We start from the raw sequence: 17,859 nt of genomic DNA, 5'->3' as shown, positions 1-17,859 counted from the left end.
CCGAGACGTGGACAGATGCGGAAACCAAAGAACTGCCTCTCGGGTCGGTTACCAGGTTATCCTTCTGTATCCATGGTCAAGTCATCAAGCCCGACGTCCGTGCTTCACTGGCTCCGAAAGAAGCCAGTTCAAACAGACGAATGGAACGAGACCGAATGGAATAAATTCAAAACGCAACGAAACACAGCATGGACGGATTGACGTGGTCGATGAGGGATCGTCACTCCTCTGTGCACTTGGCCCCGCAACGCGTGTGTTTGACACTCGCGGCACGTCACATCACCCCGAATCCGGTTTTGGTCGCGGCCAATCGAGTGCTTTTTCTCTCCCTCGGCGCAGCAAGGTCCATGCCGAATTTCCAGGGCTGTCACGTCAATTATGCTCGATCAGCAGCAACACGGCAAGTAGTGGCAACTAGGATGCGTCGAGCGGTATTGGGCGTTGCAAAGATATCGAGCGTTAAACCCCGAGATATGCTTCCTTGACGTTGCAAAGCTGCTGCCCCGTCCCAGGACCCGAACCGGTGATTATACTGCACTCACCCTCACCCGGCCCGAAATTCAAGTTTTTATGAGCATGTCAATATCAGCGCGGGCAGTCGAAGGCATAACCTGGCTAGGCCGAGTCTTGCATGGTAGATGGCTTACCTCGTATCCTTTGATTGTTTGAAACGCATTTTTGAAGAAAGGATCTCTTAGTGCTAGGTACGGTGCAGGTTTCGCACGAGGCTTGCGGTTGACCTGTACCCCCCCTTATCATCCGACCCCCCCATAATAACTTAACTGACTTAGGAAAGAGCATTAGTCATGTCAGTTAAGTTATTATGGGGGGGTCGAATGACAAGGGGGGGGCACAGGTCGGTTGATATATAGTCTCGTAATCTGCAGCATTGGAATAGCGTCGTCTGGACAAGAATGCTGTGCGGATGACTGAGCTGTTTCGACGAGTTGGATGGCGGGGGAGGGATGGGCGGCAAGGCCTTGTCTCCAGTTTCAAGTTGGTTCCGGATATCTGCGGCGCATTTGCGTATATGCAAACTACTCGCGACGTAGCTTGGAACGCGTCGAGATGGTGAAGAAGGCGTTTGCGGCTGTTGAGCTGCCGGCTTCGACATTGCGTCACTCTTCCGGGAGAACGGGGTCTTCACGCGCACCTTGCTTCTTGACGCCGGTCGGACAGGATGAGGTATGATTCTTGATATTCTGGTGGCATTCCGTGAGAAAGAGACGGGAGAAGGGATAGCTGACGAGCTACCCGTCTGACCACTACTACTTGCCCGGTCACGGGGCTCCGGCCACCGGGCTCAGAGAGGTTGCGGGTTGGGCTCAGGGTTAGGGTAGCGTCAGGGGTTCGTTCGCTGGTAAAAAATTCAATGTGGGAACTCCTACTGTCACTTACAAAATCTGGGTGAAAATCCTACTACAGAGGTATAGATTGCGATATTACTCAGGGCATGTAGCTAAAACCGTGGAGAAAAAAAAAAAAAAAAAAAAAAAAAAAAACCTCGGCTTTTTACGTGGGAAATCCAGTACAAATCCCGTTGGGACGATTTAATCAAGACACACGCAGGCATGCTCAACCAAGGAACACTAGGCCGATTGATGAGTTTCAGCATTCAGAACGGGCCGGGCGAATCGCCCGCGGGGAATACTCGAGCGTCTTCCACCGCCCGAAGCCGCGGGGAAAGCGCGTGGACGGCTTGGCTTGCACACACCAGACGCTTGCCATGGATCCGACTGGCTCTGTGCCCGCCCCCATCGCAGGCGCCCGCGATCAAGCATCACCAGCGCGCCCGGGGCCGTCAATCATGGCACGTGACGCGGGAGCCACAGACGCCTTGTGCGGTTGGCAAAGGGGTTCTCTCGGCGGTGGCCGCACACGTCGTCGGGTTTGCGGCCCTGGGCTGATGGTTGTGGCGTGGCGTTGGCGGCAGAGTCACCGACGAAGCTGGCCGCGATGCATTTTTTTTTGGCCGCAGGGCGAGCGTGGTACAGAAAAAGAAAGGTTTGGCACAATGGGACATTGCGATTGATGGTTACGCTTACGCCTGGATGGAAGGAAAAGTAAAAGAAGGAGGAAAAAAAAAAACCCTGCAAATGATGTCTCTCGCTGCAAAAGAAATCCCCCAACACCAAACCCCCCCCACCCCCTCGGAAAAAAAAAAAGTAAAAAGAGGAAAAAAAAAAAAAGAAGAAAAGAACCCCCCCGCCTAGTTATTGCACGACAAACTGCTTGTCGTGCGCCTTGTACAAGGTCGAGGAATCCACCACTTCCCCGGTGGAGGAGCGGCGAAAGACGACGCGCAAGTTGTTGCGGTCCAGGAAGCTGATGCTGGCATAGGCAAAGTTGTCGTTGTAGGCAAAGGCGGTGAACGGGGGCTTGACGGGGGCAAAGGCGGCCAGGCCTTCGATGCTGCCGGCGCCTCCGGCTACGATGTACATGGGGGCCTTGGGGTTCCTCATGCCGGCCGGGTCGGCGACGCCGTTGTAGACGGGCATGAAGCGCTGGGAGTTGTGGACGTGGCCAAAGACGCCCAGGTCGACGCCGTACTTGTACATGAGGCGCTCAAAGGCGTCCTGGCAGGGCTTGCACGTCTCGGTCCCGGCGCTGTACCAGGGTCGGTGGCCGGAGACGATGACCCAGGGGGTGACGGTGCGGTCGACGGAGGCGAGGTCGGCCTCGAGGAACTGGAGCTGCTGGTTGGGGGCGCCAAAGGGGCCCATGCGGAGCTTGGTGGCGCCGTCGACGCCGTCGGGAGCCCGGTCGAAGTCGGTCTCGGTGTTGATCATGACGACGTGGGCCATGCCGTACTCGAACGAGTACCAGAAGGGCGGCCTGGCGAGCTTGCGGGCCTTGTCGGCGTTGGCCGTGGCCCTGGCGTCCTGCGAGGCCGAGGGGAAGGTGGAGGGCATGCTGCTGCCGAACCTGGTCATGAAGTCGGTGAAGTTCTTCTGGCCGGCCGGGCAGAGGAAGCTGGCGCCGGGGATCTGCTGGCACGTGGCCTCGTGGTTGCCGGGGCTGGCCATGTAGGGCTTGCGCGAGGCGATGGGGGCGAGCTGGTCGTAGAACTGCTCCGTGATGGCCTGGTAGGCTTTGCGGCCCTCGAACAAGTTGTGGTCGTGCAGGATCCAGTCGTCGGCGTAGCCGAGGTCGCCCGGGTGGATGACAAAGTCGTAGTCGTCGATGGTCTTGGCGAGGCGGCTGATGGTGGTGTGCTCCATGGACGGGGGGATGGAGGGGATGAGGTCGCGCTTGGCGTGGTCCATCTCGATGGTGTAGCCGTCCTCCCCGTAGACGCCGAGGTCGATGACGGCGTTGATGGTGAAGGGCGTCTGGTCGCCGGCGAGGCGCGGGCTCCGGAAGGTGGCCGTGGTGGAGTTGCTCGACACCACCTGGTAGCAGTACTTGGTGCCGGGCGTCAGGTTGGTGAGGGTGACGGAGTTGAACCAGGTGCGCGAGGTAGGGTACGTCTGCGCCGAGGAGGGCGAGCAGGCCTGCTGGGTCAAGGAGCAATCCGCGGGGCCGTACTTGACGCAAGCCTGCTTGGGTTTCATGTACGTGTTCCAGCTGACGGTGATGCCTGCGCGCGCGTCAGCCCGCCGGTCCCGGTTTGCTAGGACGAAAGGGGGGGGCAGCCGCAGAGACTCACTGTTGGGTCCGTTGAGGGCGATTCGCTGTTGAACCGGCGTCGTCATGTCGGCGGGCATCTTTGGCAGGCGAGCCTTGGCCAAGGCCCCAATGGCGAATGCCACGCAAGCGAGCAAACGAGGCATGGCGGAAAGACGACGGGTGGTGCGCAGTAAGCCGAGCGAAGCACTGGCAGCAGGCAGCAGGCAGCAGGCAGCAGGCAGCAGGAAGCAGGCAGGTTTGTATTTATTTCTCCCAACCGACCGACCGACCGACGGTTTCCCGGTACGCTCTGGACATGGGACGGGGGTGTGTTTTCTTTATACGCCGCCGTGGGTTCGCCATCGCCCCCCCCTTCTCCCCCCCGCCCGCGTTCGGACATGGCGGGCGGGCGACGAGATGGATTACCTGTCCAGAGCGCAACAACGAGGAGTTGGCCAATTGTAGAAAAATCGCAGCCGTTCGTCTCGGCAAGTAGAGGCAAGCCACCAACCTGGCTTGTAGGGGGGGGGGGGGGGGGGGGGGAGCGAAACCTTGGACAGGCCCGGGCCCACGAAGGCGATTACTGTGTCGGTTGGGGCGGCCGTGGGCCCTGATTGGTCCACGCGGCGGACATTGGACGAACGCGGCGCACGCACGTATGCGACTTGTGGCAGCGCACCAGAGCGGGTCCTTGCAGCAAGCTGCCGGCTGTGCGCTTTAAGCGGATTTTTTTTGTCGAGGCCCCGGGATATTGCAAAGAGTACAAAAGCCTAGTCCGGGATTGGATGGCCGCCTTGGCCTGCGTCTGGTGGGCATTTCCGTTTCGATCGATTTTGGCCGGCATCTGCGCTGGTTGGGGGGGGAGGGCGAGGGGCAGGGGAGGTTGGGGGGGGGGGGTTGAAGGAGGGGTGGGGTTGAAGGAGGGGTGGGGTCTCCATCACGTGGGAATAGGGCCTTGGCAGGGTCGCTTGACTGGTCGCCTTGGCCGGTTCTAGATTAGCGAAGAGGCCTTGGCGTTTCCGTTGAGCCGCACGAGGGCCTTGATTGGCTGCGACCTTTGGGTGCGGTGGGACGAGGCTGGGCAAATGCGATTCATGCGGCGATTTATGCGGCGATTTATGCGGCGGTCGATGCGGCGGCTCATGCGGCGGTTCCTCCTTCGACTCGGACTCGGCGCTGCCAGAACGAACCGCCTCTGCAGCACTATTCGGACCCCGCCGCCGCGGGCGCACGTGGCGATGGGAAACCCTCGGCGGCGGCAACTTGTTGGCTGGCAGAGATTGCTGGCCGGCAGCCGCGTCCATGTGCTGTATGTATGTAGCGGCCCTGTCGGTCGGGACGCTTGAAAGACATCGGAGCATCAGAACATGTAACTGTTTTTGTTTTCACTCAACCGGGACACTGACGCCTTGCCCTTGCTCTCTATTCGTACACGTCCCCGAACGAACCCGTTTCGCCAACCCGAGAAAGTTCACTCTCTCCTTCCCCCCCCTCTTCAGCAGCAGATGCCTAGCGTATCTAGCACTCGCCAGGTCGTGGGCATCTAGCAGCAGGCATGTATGTCGATGTAAGGGTAGTGGTACTTGTCAACGCCTATCTTTCTGCACTGTCTCGACCATCTGTTCCAGTCAATCCCACCTAAAAGCGACAGTTAGCACAAGGGGCGTTTGCTGCACGTCGTGGGAAAGCTCGCGTGAATCCGTGGAAATCCCTCGGGCTTACGGAAGGTGCCGGGATCAACGCAGGCCTTGATGCTGTCGTCCCAATGACTGTTGGGAAACATGACGCTCCAGTCCTCGCACGCCACTCGGTTGTAGTCCTCGTAAATCTTGCCGCCTACGCAGCAATTGCATCTGTGGTGCTTCTCGGCAAGCGCCCTGTCTCTTGGCTGTGAGCTGCCGCCCTCTGTTGCTTACATCGGGCCCAGGGTCCAGGCATTTGGGGGGGGGGGGGGGGGGGGGATGGGGGAAGGCGTACGCGGCAGCAAGCAGAGGCGTGGTGATGGAAGCAACTTTCATTCTCGGGCTCAGATGTCCGCGCCGTCCGACCAGTTGTGCTGGGTTTGTATTTGATTCTTCGTCCTGTGCTCTCGCGGACTACTGGTTCCTTTTATGTCCCATCTGCGGCTGCGCCATCTGCGGCTGCGCCATCTGCGGCTGCGCCATCTTGTAGGTACGAGTTTGTCATCTCGGTAAGAGCGGCTGTTGAATATCCGTGGCCTCGCTTTATCCTCCCTGGAGGATGCAAGTCCACGGAAAGGCGAGAGCAGATCCAGCATGTCCAAGTGCGTATTGCCACGTCTTTGTCAATTTACATGCAACGGGCTTGCGCGCGAACCCTGGCGGCGCGATATATGACAATTAGGGGGTCGGGCCCTCTGACTGAACTCCATCCAGGCTATTATCCGAAGCTGATACAAAACTGTGGGGGGGATTACGTCGTTTCTGTGCGTCATTAGGAACATCCTGGAGCTGCCAAGATTATCCGGGGGGGGGGGGGGGGGAGGGGCCGGCGCTTTGCGTCCTCTCAGTGGAAAAGCCCCGGCGGCAGGTGGACATGGGACGGTGCGTAGTTGCGCTTGAACATACTGCAGCTTGTTCTGGTCAAGTAAGATTGACGTAAAGGCTATTTGATCGAATTCCGACAGCTCCATCGTCAGAAACTCTCCGTAGACGCCTGATTCTCCGTTGGTTTGCGGCATGTACAGCAAGAGTTTTGTTTCCTGCCGGCACCCTGCACAATCGACTCGCGACAAACACCAAGCAAACCAACAGTCCAAGCCAACCCCCCCTTCACCCGGCTGTTCAGGCTGCCCCAAACCAAGCCAACTTTTGGCTAAACTGTGACGGACACGATGCCAATCTTCGGGGTAGCCGTGCAGCTGGAGTACGTCCGGGGAATGGGTTTGTTTTTGCCCCGAGCGTACGGTCGAGTGATATTTCCAGGTCCACTTGACGTCGTATACGGCGCAAATAGCCTTCGCATGCCCCAACCTGACAGCCGCTCCCAGCGTTGCAATGGAAGCACCAGGGCTGTGTCCTTTGGATCGGCCAGTTGCGGCATATTTCTTTCTTCACACGGCGGGAGTATCTTGCCGGAACCCCCCCCCCCCCCCCCTTCTCTACCGGCACCCGCTTCCCACGACGGGCAGCTTGTCGGACCGGTCGCCCGTGCAGGACGAAGTTTCAGTCGTCGGTGGCGGCCAAGAGTCGGCTTTTTTCTGAGCGAATCTCGCCGGCGGGAGACGCGGCCAAGATGCTGGTGAAGCTGGATCTGCCGTGGTCTGGAGTAGGCATGCGCATGACTCTTGATGCCAGATCCGCTTCGGCAAGGCAGGGCAAGGCAAGGCAAGGCAAGGCCGAGGGCGCCTTCTGGCATGTGCGGCGGCTGTTTCCGGCCCTGTTCGTCGGCCTCTTCGTCGACGGCCGTGAAGTATAAAATGCGGCTCATCTCCCATGCGATTTTGCGAATTTTCGACTTCCACGGCGCAAAGTCCCCGACCGCTTCGCTCGGCCACCTGACGCTATGCTCCGACTTGCGCATCATCAAAACGCGGTAACCGTCGCGCCATTAAATTCGGGCAATACCATTGGCTAGGGCACGGTTTTCCGGCTTCCACAGTGGATGGCGTACCAAGAGATGCTCTACTTTTCCTCGAGTTTCACGCAGAGGTTCCTGCCATGGCGTCTGCAGCTGCAAAAGTTTGCCCAGCAGATACATGCCCAGCACGCAATAGCGCCCCAAATGACGAGCAGCCAATGTTCGCGCGTCACGGCGAGGCTCGGCAGGAAGTGAACCGGACCCAAGGGCCATGGCTTGCGGCGTGACTGCCATGTGTATTCAGCTTGAACCCGGTCCATGTCCACAAACATCCGACGGTGGGGGGGGGGGGGGGGGGGGGGCAGGGTGCGGAGGTGTTTTGGATGCCGCTTCCCCAGTGGTGTGAGACAGGTGCATCGGCAGTGATGGAATTATTGGCAGTTTGACCTGGTGATGTGAAAACTCCGTTGCTGCGAGTTTGTGTACTTGGCAATAGGAACTGGAGGTGGAGCGGCCATCAGCGTGCTTGTTTGTTCTTGTTGCTTTTCATCGCTAGGAAGGCTTCTAGTAAGGAGGGCTACCCCTGCCCTTATCCTACCAAATAGCTGCATCAGGCGGTGCTCGGCGTTCTACCGACTCTGAGATCTTACCTGTGCATTCATAACAGTTTTTCTTTTCTTTTTTTTTTTTTTTTTTTTTGGTCACGAGAAAGCTCTACGGACATGTAATATAGAGAATGATATGAAAGCCGTGTTATTCGCCGCCTTTTGTTTTTCTGAATCAGGGACTGTTGCGCACCCTTCGCATGCTTACTCCGCCTCGTGCCATGATCGACATAAGACGAGCACGGGGTAGCGCCCGAGGTCACTCTTTGGACGTAAACTGGACAGCGTGTTAAGCGCAAAAAAGCCATGGTGCAGAAAGAGTACGTGAAAGGATGAGACGAGGCGAGGCGGTCGATGGCAAACTCGTGTCCCATATTCCATTCGCGAGTGATGAAGAGGCTGTGAGTCGTGAGACATTCTGACAGGGATGACGGCTGTGGCACATGCGGCTTGCATGGGTTGTGGGCTGTGCGAGACATGTCCAAGGCGGGATGTTTCACTTGGAGCTTATTTCGGCAACGGCTTTGCTTTGTGCATATTCTCTGACTAACAAGTGTTCAGTGAACTGGAGCTCAGCAGATCCCAGGGCACTCTTGGTCGAGCAAACAGTCAGCGGCGTTCGTCACGATCATCAAGTGACCACCGGGAATGGAATTCCCAGTCACTCTCTCCGTGGCAAGACGTAGCAGTAGCAGTGGGTAGCAGGCGCCAGCCCAAGCACGGGCTCATGACTGGATAGACGGCGTAGCCCAGTTCGGGCTTCAGTCTGTAACACGTCGCCCGGCTTGTACTGTATTGCACTGTTCAGGGCTGATCTCGAAGCGGATTTAGGAGGACCGCGAATCGCGGCAGCGACGGGGGAGAGTTATTGGTGGAGCCAGTGACACGACACGGCCGTTGGTGGTATGGATTCGCGACGTTCTGCGGACCCTTAGCCCTGGCCAAGATGGGCAGGTGCCGAATTTGCGGGGTCGTTTCCCGAGTTCCTTTCTATTCTCGTTCGAAATTCTTGTCAGCGTACGGACGTAGCTTGATTCGTAAACCCGTGTCTGGAATACTTCGACGGAAAAGACCGAAACATCGCGCGCTTTCCCCATACAGAATCATTTCTGACAAGTCGTATGCATGAAGGCTCAGCTCCCCCTCATCCCCCCAGGCAGCAAGGCGAAGATTTCACATGACGGATTCGGTAAAGACTTCTCCTGCGCGCTATCCCGGCTTAGCCTGGTTCCCACCCCCGCATTTTCCATGACCGCAAGGCAAGAATAGTCAGTCACCTGATGGCGCTTTCCGTCTGGGTATATTCCGATGGGCATCATGGCCTCTTCCGGAATCGAGGGAGAAGAATGTGATGGCTTGCATATCACACGTCATCTCAAAGAAGAATCCATTATGAAATCGAAAGAGATTTGCCAAAGCACGCGCCAAGCATCGCGCTGCCGCTGATCGTAGAAGAAGGACCTGGTATATATATATACTGCAGGCCTCGCCGTCATGCGATGCGTCACTACGCATCTGCTGTCAGATCGTTTTGCCCTCTTCTTTTCGCACTCACCTTGTCACTTTATATTGGTGTCTGCGTCGTGCAAACGCAAACCTGGTTTTGAGCAGGGACAACATCTTCAAAACGAAACGCAAAAGGCAAAGGAAATCAAAAAGAGAGCAGAAAAGAAAAGAAAAAAGGGGGCAAGAAAAGAGGGGAAAAAAGTCCAACGCCCACCATGAGTCTTGATCTGCCGCCAATTCTGCAGTACTTCTTGTCAAAGCCCGCCAGTATTGACGTAGCGGACGCCACCGAGAAAGATGTGACGGATATTGAACGACCGCCATGTGGGCCTGAAATTGCCATGCAGACCGCGTGGGCCATTGTCCTCGGAGCCGATGCAAAATCCCTAGCCAGAGACAGTCACTTCTTCAAGCTCGGCGGCGACGCTTGCAAGGTCTTTTCCCTCTGTAGGCTCTGCGGCGCAAATGGCGTCCAGTTGACCCCCAGAGATGTCTACACTCACCCGGTGCTCAAAGACGTCTCGGCGCTGCGGCAAAACAACAGCTACCGGGCCAACGGGCAGACGGGGCTCACCAAACTCGCCGCAAAAAATGAGATGCGCTCCTATGCTTCCAGGGTCTGTCAGGTGGACGAGGGCAGCATTGTCGACATTCTGCCCTGTACGCCCCTCCAGGAAGGCCTGCTAGCCCTCACCGGCAAAGACCCGGGGGCTTACGTGGCCAGGATGAAGTTCCGAATCGACAAGTCCATTCACCTCGACAGGCTGCGAGATGCGTGCAACCAGGTGGTGGTCATGAACCCCATCCTCCGCACAAGAATGGTCAGCATACCTGGACATGGAATCGTCCAGGCTGTCCTGGCCGAGGAAGCACACTGGGAGAGCGAGGCTGCCCAAGCCAAGCCGCCCATGGGGCTGGGCACGAGACTCACCAGCTTCCATATGCTGCCTCGCGGTGCTGACGGAGAGGGCGTGCTCCTGTGGGAGATGCATCACGCCATCTACGATGGGTGGTCCATGGACCTGATGCTCCGCGAGGTGGAGCAGGTATACGGCCAAAGTGGTGAATTGCAGCACCTGCACGCCATGGACGACTTTCTCGACTACGTTTCCGGGGTGGACGAGAGGACCAAGTCGGAGTTTTGGCAAAGCCAGTTTTCCGAGATCCAGGGCGCTCATTTCCCCGCGTGGGAGGCCGGGACCCCCAGCCCTGCGCCCGACTGTCGACTTGAGATTACAGTCGACCGTCTGAAATGGAGCGGCGTCGAGTACACGCCCACCATCTTGCTGCGGGCTGCGTGGGCCGTGGTTGCGGCGTCCTGCACCGGCGCGAACGAGGCCATCCTCGGCGTCACCGTCAACGGACGCCAGGCTCCGGTCGGCGGCATCGAGGTCATGGTGGGCCCGGCCATTGCCACCTTTCCGGTCCGGATCGGAGTCGACGCCGACCAGCATGTCGACGCCTTTCTGCAAGGCATACAGCGCCAGTCTGCTGACCTAATTCCCTTTGAGCAGACCGGGCTGCAGTACATACGTCGCGTGAGCGAGGAAGCCGGCTTGGCCTGCGACTTCCAGACGCTTCTGATTGTCCAGTCAACCGGCGGCGCTGGCGGAGGACGGCGTGGTGACCAAGACGCCGGCAGCCCCTTGCTTCCCGAGATTGACGACGAGACGAGCACGAATGCCTGGCGAGACTTTAGTACGAATGCCCTGATTATCGAGTGCAACGTCGAGTCTCGGTCGGCGCATATATTCCTCGACTTTGACAGCAGCCTGATATCGCGGGACGAGGTGCGGCACGTCGCGGGGAACCTGGCTGCGGTGCTGCGCCTGCTCTCCGACGAGAGCCACTACTCGCACAGGGTGGGTAGCATTGCAGCTGAGACCCAGACTCCCTTTGGGCTGCATCGGATCTGGGGCTGGAACCAGCGCGTGCCACCGGCGAGGCATGCTTGCATACACCATCTGGTTGCACAGCGTGTGCAGCAGCAGCCCTCGGCCCCGGCGGTGTGCGCCTGGGACGGCGACTTGACCTACAGTCAGCTGCACGACTTGTCCGGCAACCTGGCGTCCAGGCTTGTTTCCATGGGCGCGGCGGGGACCTTTGTCCCTCTCTTTTTCGAAAAGTCCATGTGGATGCCCGTTGCCGCCCTGTCCGTCATGAAGGCCGGAGGAGCCTGCGTAGCGTTTGACATGACTCTACCCGAGGAGAGGTTGCGATCTCTTGCCGCGCAGATCCCCTTCCGCCTCGCCATCTCGTCCGTCGAGAACACCGGTCTAGCAAAGAAGCTGATTGCCGAAGACGTGGACATGCTGGTTGTGGGACCTCGGAGCCGCAGCGTAGCCCCTCCGGAGCAAGTTGTCGAGTTGCCCTCGGTGCAGCCCAGCCAGACGCTCTATGTCGTCTTCACATCTGGCAGCACAGGGACACCCAAGGCCGCCATGATATCGCATCAAAACTTTTGCTCTGCGATTGCACACCAGCAAGAACATCTGCTCTACTCGGAGAAGTCTAGGATCCTCGACTTCTCATCGTACGCCTTCGACGTCACGTGGGCCAACCTGCTGCATTCCTTCACCACTGGAGGGTGCATCTGCGTCCCATCTGCGTTTGAGCGCGAAAACCAACTGGCCGAATCCATCACCAAGTACCGCGCAAACCTCGTTGACATGACAACTTCGCTGGCGAGGATGCTAGGCCCGGACGTGCTGTCCAAGCTGGATGTGCTTACTTTGGGGGGGGAAGCCGTGCAGCCAACGGATGCCCTTCTCGCCGGCAACGCGACAACCATCATCAACGCGTACGGACCGGCCGAGTGCACGACGAGCGTCACTTGCGGAAAAGTCAGGCTGCCCACCATTACGATCGGCCGGGGCATAGGTGTGTGCACGTGGGTGGTGAATGCCCACAACCCGGAGATGCTGGTCCCTCTTGGGGAAGTCGGCGAGCTCTGGATCGAGGGGCCTCTCGTCGGTCAGGGCTACTTTAACAATCCGGAAAAGACTGCCCAGTCATTTGTCGAGAGCCCTAGGTGGCTGCTCCGTGGGACGACGGACCAGGAGGGACGAAGGGGCTGCTTGTACCGCACCGGGGACCTGGTTCGCTATCTGCCGTCGGGAGAGCTTGTTTTCATCGGCCGCAAAGATACGCAGGTCAAGATTCGCGGACAGCGCGTGGAGCTGGGCGAGGTGGAATATCAGGTCTCTGAGAGCATGAAGCTGTACAAGGGCGACGACATCAGATCAGTGACGGTCGTGGTGGAGAGCATTCGCCCAAAGTCAAGCTCTGGCCCGGTTCTGGTGGCGCTCGTCTCTCTGGAATGCCAGACGGGGGAGATGGAGCAAGGCGAGCTTCAGGCCCGGGTGCAGCATCTGGCTTCAGCGAGCAGCGAGAACCTCAGCTCCAGAATCCCCGTCTACATGGTGCCGGTTGCGTACATTGCGGTCGAGGGAATCCCGCTGACACCCTCGGGAAAGCTGGATCGGCGCAAGATCGTCAGCATTGCCGAATCAGCGTGGAACGGCAATCGAGGGCAACCAAGAAGCGTCACGGAGCAGTCCGTCGTCCACGAGACTCTGACCGATACGGAAAAGGTACTTCAACAGATCTGGATGTCGGTACTCAACCTACCCGCGGAAGAGGTGTCAGCTTCCAAAGCCTTTACCAGGATCGGCGGTGACTCCATCTCGGCCATGCAGATCGTGGCTCAGTGCCGGCAGCGCAACCTGGCCACGACGGTCAGAGACGTCCTGGAGGCGGGCTCGATACGAAGCCTGGCGGGGCGGTGCAAGCCGATCTGCCAGAAAGCGTTGCTGCTCGACTCGGCGGCTGAAGACCAGGAAGAGCGGGTGGACGAGCCCTTTGACCTGTCGCCCATCCAGCAGCTGTTTTTCACGGAATTCCCCGACGGCCTGAACCACTTCAACCAGTCCTTTGTGCTGGAGCTCGGCAAGAAGGTGGCAGGAGAGAGCATCGCAGCGGCCGTGCAGGATTTGGCGGAGCGTCATTCCATTCTTCGCGCGCGGTTTCATCCCCCAAGGGGCGAGACGGGGTGGACGCAGAGCATCTCGGCGAGCGGACCTGGCTCGTTTGCCTTTGAGGAACACTCCGTCTCGGGACAGGACCAGGTGACACAGCTGTCGCAGTGGCGGCAGGAGAATTTTGACATCAGAAGCGGGCCGGTCTTCGCCTGCGACCTGTTCAACCTGCCGGACGGGTCGCAGCTTGTGACACTGTCGGCCCATCACCTAGTCGTGGACCTCGTGTCCTGGAGAGTCATCTGGGCCGACCTTCAAGATCACATTGAGCAGGGGAAGCTCGTCTCCGCGCCCACGGTGTCGTGGCGCTCCTGGATACAAGAGCAGATCAGGGCCAGCCGCCACCTGTCCCCCATGGACGTGCTGCCGTTCAGCGTGCCCCCAGCCAACGTGGGCTTTTGGGGGCTCGACGCTGCCGACGACACAATGGCCAATAGCAGCGTCGCCGCGTTGCACGTCTTCGACTCCCTCGTCACCAGCCTCCTCTACGGACAAGCCAACGAGAGCCTGCGCACGGAGCCCATTGACATCCTCCTCGGCGCCATGGTCCACTCCTTCGCCGAGGCCTTTCCCGAGAGGGACCCGCTTGTCCCCTGGATCGAGGGTCACGGCCGCGAGCAGATGCAAAGCCATACCGACGTCTCGGGAACCGTCGGCTGGTTCACCACCATCTGCCCCGTTCCAGTGGCCGTCACGGCGGGTGATTCGGTCCTTCACGCCATCAGGCTGGCTAAGGACACGCGCAGGGCCATACCGGGCAAAGGCCTGCCGTACTTTGCCTGCCGCTTCTACAGCCAGTCCGGGCGTGAGGCCTTCCGCCATCACGACCAGTGCGAGGTGACGTTTAATCTCACCGGTCGGTTCCAGCAGCTCGAAGCAGACGACGGCCTGTTCAGGTACTCGCCGCAGATGAGGGGCGATGCGGAAAGCGTGTCCGTCATCGCGGGCAGCGCGCGACGTCCCACCGTCATCGAGATCAACGGTGACGTCGAGGGCGACATGCTCACCGTCAGCTTCCAGACAAATCGAAACATCAGACACGGCGACCGGCTGAGGCGCTGGGTCGCGGCGTTTGGCCGCGAGGTGGAAAGCGCCGTGGAAGAGTTAGCCCGGTCGCGGCCTGCTCTTACACTCGGCGATGTGCCGCTGCTGCGTGTTCCGTACGAGGGCTTTGACCGGTTGATGAGAGAGCAGCTGCCTGGCTTGGGAATACGGCCAGACAACGTCGCCGACCTATTGCCTTGCTCGCCGCTCCAGGAGGGAATCTTGCTGAGCCTGGACAAGGAGGATGCCTCGTACGACACCTCCTCCATCTGGCGCTGTGTAGGCAAAGACGGGGCCACTACCATCGATGGGGATGCCCCTGTCCGGATGGAGACGGCCTGGAGGGCGGTGGTCAAGAGACACACGATCCTGTCGACGGTCTTTGCCCTCCATCCCGAAGGAAAGGGGTACTTGCAGGTCGTTCTGCGAGAGGTTCAAAGCCAAGTCGCAACACGTAGCTCTGGCGCAGAGGCGCCGGAAACGGTCCTCGGCCGCGCAGAATCCCCGAGATTTGCCTCGAACGAGCCCCAGCACGCCTTTACGATATGCAGGTCTGATAGCGGAGACATGGCGTGTCGCCTTGACATCAACCACGCCCTCATCGACGCCGTGTCCATGTCCGCCATACTGCACGACCTGGTCTGCATCTACCACGGCATCACCCCTGCTCCCGCGCCTCCGTTCAGCGACATGATGCGCTACATATGCAGTGTGCCAACTGCCCAGAGGCTGGCACCGTGGGCATCCATGCTCGCGGGCGTGAAGCCCTGCGAGTTTCCCATCTCCAACACGCTCGATTCCGATGTGCTAGACGGGACTCGTAGCAACACCTCGAGCGACGTATGGGCCCTTGACTTGCCGGGCGATGGACCAACCTCCCTCTGCAGAGCCGCTGGCGTCACCCGAGCCGTCTTCTTCCAGGTAGTCTGGGCAATGACCCTGGGGTACTTTGTGGGCACGCATGACGTCTGCTTTGGATACGTGGCGTCTGGTCGGGACGCGCCAATAGACGGTATCGAAAGCATGGTTGGTCCCCTGGCTAACTTGCTCATCAGCCGCATAGACCTGCGCGAGCCTCACGAGGGATTCTCAAGGCCGTCAATGCAAAGTCTATTGAGCGCTTGTCGATGCAGCACACGTCGTTGGCCGAGGTTCAGCACATGCTGGGTATATCTGACAAGAAGCTCTTCAACACGTCCATTTCGGTTCGGGAATCAGAACGGTCAGCGGCCGCTGTTGAGCAGAGTCTAAGCTTGGTGCCAGTTGCGGAAGCTGACCACCACGAGGTAAGTTTTGCGCGTTTTGCTTTTCCAATTTTTTTTTGCTTTTTTTGTTTTTGTCTTTCTTGTGTGAGACAGGGAGAGGGGGCGCGTGAGGAGAAGAAGAGTAGGGCTAATGAATGTTTTGCTAGTTTGACCTCACTCTTCATGTGAGTTTCGACGGGGACTTGCTTGACGCCTCGATAGAGTACAGGCAGCCAAATATAAGCCGTGAAGTTGTCAGGCAAGTTGCCGGCGTATTGTCTGCTGCGGTCGACTTTTTGCTCCTGGGGAATTTCGATTCGGCATCCGCACAGGTCAACGGTTATGGTGAAGTCGGCGAGGAAACGTCCAACAGCTTTCACAGGCACCTGGTGGGCAGCGACGAGGCCACGACGACTGCCTTTTGGAAGACCCAATTCGAGGGCACAACGGGCTCTCACTTTCCGGAGATTCAGCCGTTTCAACACGGCACAAAAGAGATCTGGGCAGAGGCCGTCTTCCATCCGAGCTGTGACATTGGCGACCTCGAAGACGCTGCCGCCGTCGCATCCATAAGAGCTGCCTGGGCACTCTTAGCCTCCAGCCTCGTTGGCTCAACAGAAGCCGTCTTCGGAGCCGTTGTTGAGAGCGCCCTGCTCCCGGTACGCATCTCGGTCGACAGAAACGACACGATTGAATCGTTTCTCCAGGCAATACAGCAGCAAGAACGCGATGCGAGGCAATTCTGCAAGACGGGGTTGGAGAAAATCCGCCGCATCGACGACAACTGCGCCTTGGCCTGCGACTTCCAAACCATCTTGTCCGTGATTGCTGGGGGCGATGATGAGACCACACCACCGCCTGTTCCATTCGCGATTCTGGTAACTTACGAGGTCAGACCTGCGGGTTCGCGCGTCACCGTCAGATACAACACCGCCCTCGTAGGAAAAAGCCAGGTGACGCGGTGGTACAATCAATTCACGCATATACTTGCTCAGTTCCTGGACCGCTCCTTTCATGGGAAGAAGCTGGATGACATGTCCCTGGTGAACAGTCACGACTTGCTGGACATCTGCCGCTGGAACTCGGGCGCCGGCTCGGTAAAAGCCGGCCAATATGCCGCCGATCAGCTGATGGCGCAGCTCCTCAACGTGCACACGTGGATAGTCGAAACAGACAACCCGCAGAGGCTGGCTCCGATCGGTGCCGTCGGCGAGCTGTGTCTGGAAATTTCCAGGGTTGGGACCAAGGGCTTAGACGCGACGTTCCACTCCGATGCTGCTTCCACTCAGCAGCAAGCTGCATGGCTCGACCGGGTGGCCGGCCGCAGGGGACACCGCACGGGTTATCTCGCTCGGTACCACCACCGGGGTTCTCTCCAAGTGCAAGGACGCAAAGACACCGAGGTCACCTTCCGTGGGCGGCGTTTCAACCTGGAAACGGTCGAGAAGCGTGTCCGAGAAACAATATCCGCCCTCAAGACGGAGTGGACCCCGGCCGAGGTCGTGGTGGAGCTAGTGCAGACCAAAGACGGTGAGGGGAAGATTCTCGCAGCGTTCGTTTCCACGGACCGTGCGAGCGAGGGCCGCGACGAGACGGCTGTGCAGGAAATCTCGTCCCGCGTCAGACGAGCCCTGGCGCGCGTGGTGCCCGGCGTCATGATCCCCGCCGTCCTGATTCCTTTCGGCCGTGATGTATTCGTAGCGGCAGACGACGGCCGCGTAGATAGACTGGCTCTGCGGCAACACGCGTCCGAACTGACTGTCGCGGAGATGACGGCGTCGAGCCGCGCGGCTGAGAAGCACGCGCCGTCAGAGGTCGTGGAGAAGCAGATGCAAGGACTATGGGCAGAAGCCCTCAGCATGAAGCCCGATGAAATTGACCTCGGGGACAACTTCTTCCGGATAGGGGGAGATTCTATTCTCGCCATGAAGCTGGTCGGGCTGGCCAGAAAGAGCGGCTTGTTGCTGACGGTGCGGGACGTGTTCAAGCAGCCGGTGTTGCGGGAGCTTTGCTCCTGTTTACCTTTGCCGTGATGAACGTTTCCAGCTGCCGAAAAATGATCGCGTTGACTGTTTTTGCATGGGGACACGCATTCGTGGTTGATGTAAGCTGTAAGCAGTCTGCGGTATGTACGACGCAATGCGAGTTAGAACTGGCCGACGACGTGTAGTAGGTTACAAATGGAATACTGTATGATAGTTTCTTCGGATTGATAAACATTTTGCTATGCCGCCGCTCTTGCAACGTCCCTCGCTCACAGTTTTCCGCGCATCA

At 58.8% G+C, this 17,859-nt stretch overlaps 4 protein-coding genes across 4 annotated transcripts; 2 read left to right on the top strand and 2 right to left on the bottom strand.

The window, feature by feature from the left end:
• Window positions 1–2,213: 2,213 nt before the first annotated feature.
• Window positions 2,214–3,773, bottom strand: UV8b_04725 (uncharacterized protein; the record flags this gene model as incomplete). The annotated part of the gene is made up of 2 exons (XM_043142223.1): window positions 2,214–3,580; window positions 3,650–3,773. The coding sequence occupies 2 exons, from the start codon at window positions 3,771–3,773 to the stop codon at window positions 2,214–2,216; spliced, it is 1,491 nt and encodes a 496-aa protein (XP_042998157.1).
• A 1,379-nt stretch (window positions 3,774–5,152) lies between these two features.
• UV8b_04724 (uncharacterized protein) lies at window positions 5,153–5,627 on the bottom strand (the record flags this gene model as incomplete). Its single annotated transcript, XM_043142222.1, has 3 exons — window positions 5,153–5,247; window positions 5,332–5,486; window positions 5,587–5,627. 3 exons carry the CDS (start codon window positions 5,625–5,627, stop codon window positions 5,153–5,155), a joined length of 291 nt encoding a protein of 96 aa, XP_042998156.1.
• A 2,570-nt stretch (window positions 5,628–8,197) lies between these two features.
• UV8b_04723 (uncharacterized protein) lies at window positions 8,198–8,440 on the top strand (the record flags this gene model as incomplete). Its single annotated transcript, XM_043142221.1, has 1 exon — window positions 8,198–8,440. The coding sequence occupies one exon, from the start codon at window positions 8,198–8,200 to the stop codon at window positions 8,438–8,440; it is 243 nt and encodes an 80-aa protein (XP_042998155.1).
• Window positions 8,441–9,475: 1,035 nt separating this feature from the next.
• UV8b_04722 (uncharacterized protein) lies at window positions 9,476–17,618 on the top strand (the record flags this gene model as incomplete). Its single annotated transcript, XM_043142220.1, has 3 exons — window positions 9,476–15,285; window positions 15,405–15,627; window positions 15,753–17,618. The coding sequence occupies 3 exons, from the start codon at window positions 9,476–9,478 to the stop codon at window positions 17,616–17,618; spliced, it is 7,899 nt and encodes a 2,632-aa protein (XP_042998154.1).
• Between the last annotated feature and the right edge of the window lie 241 nt (window positions 17,619–17,859).

The sequence above is a fragment of the Ustilaginoidea virens genome, chromosome 4, assembly GCF_000687475.1.
Source record: "Ustilaginoidea virens chromosome 4, complete sequence".
NCBI lineage: Eukaryota > Fungi > Ascomycota > Sordariomycetes > Hypocreales > Clavicipitaceae > Ustilaginoidea > Ustilaginoidea virens.
This window is presented reverse-complemented; position numbering and strand designations above follow the sequence as displayed.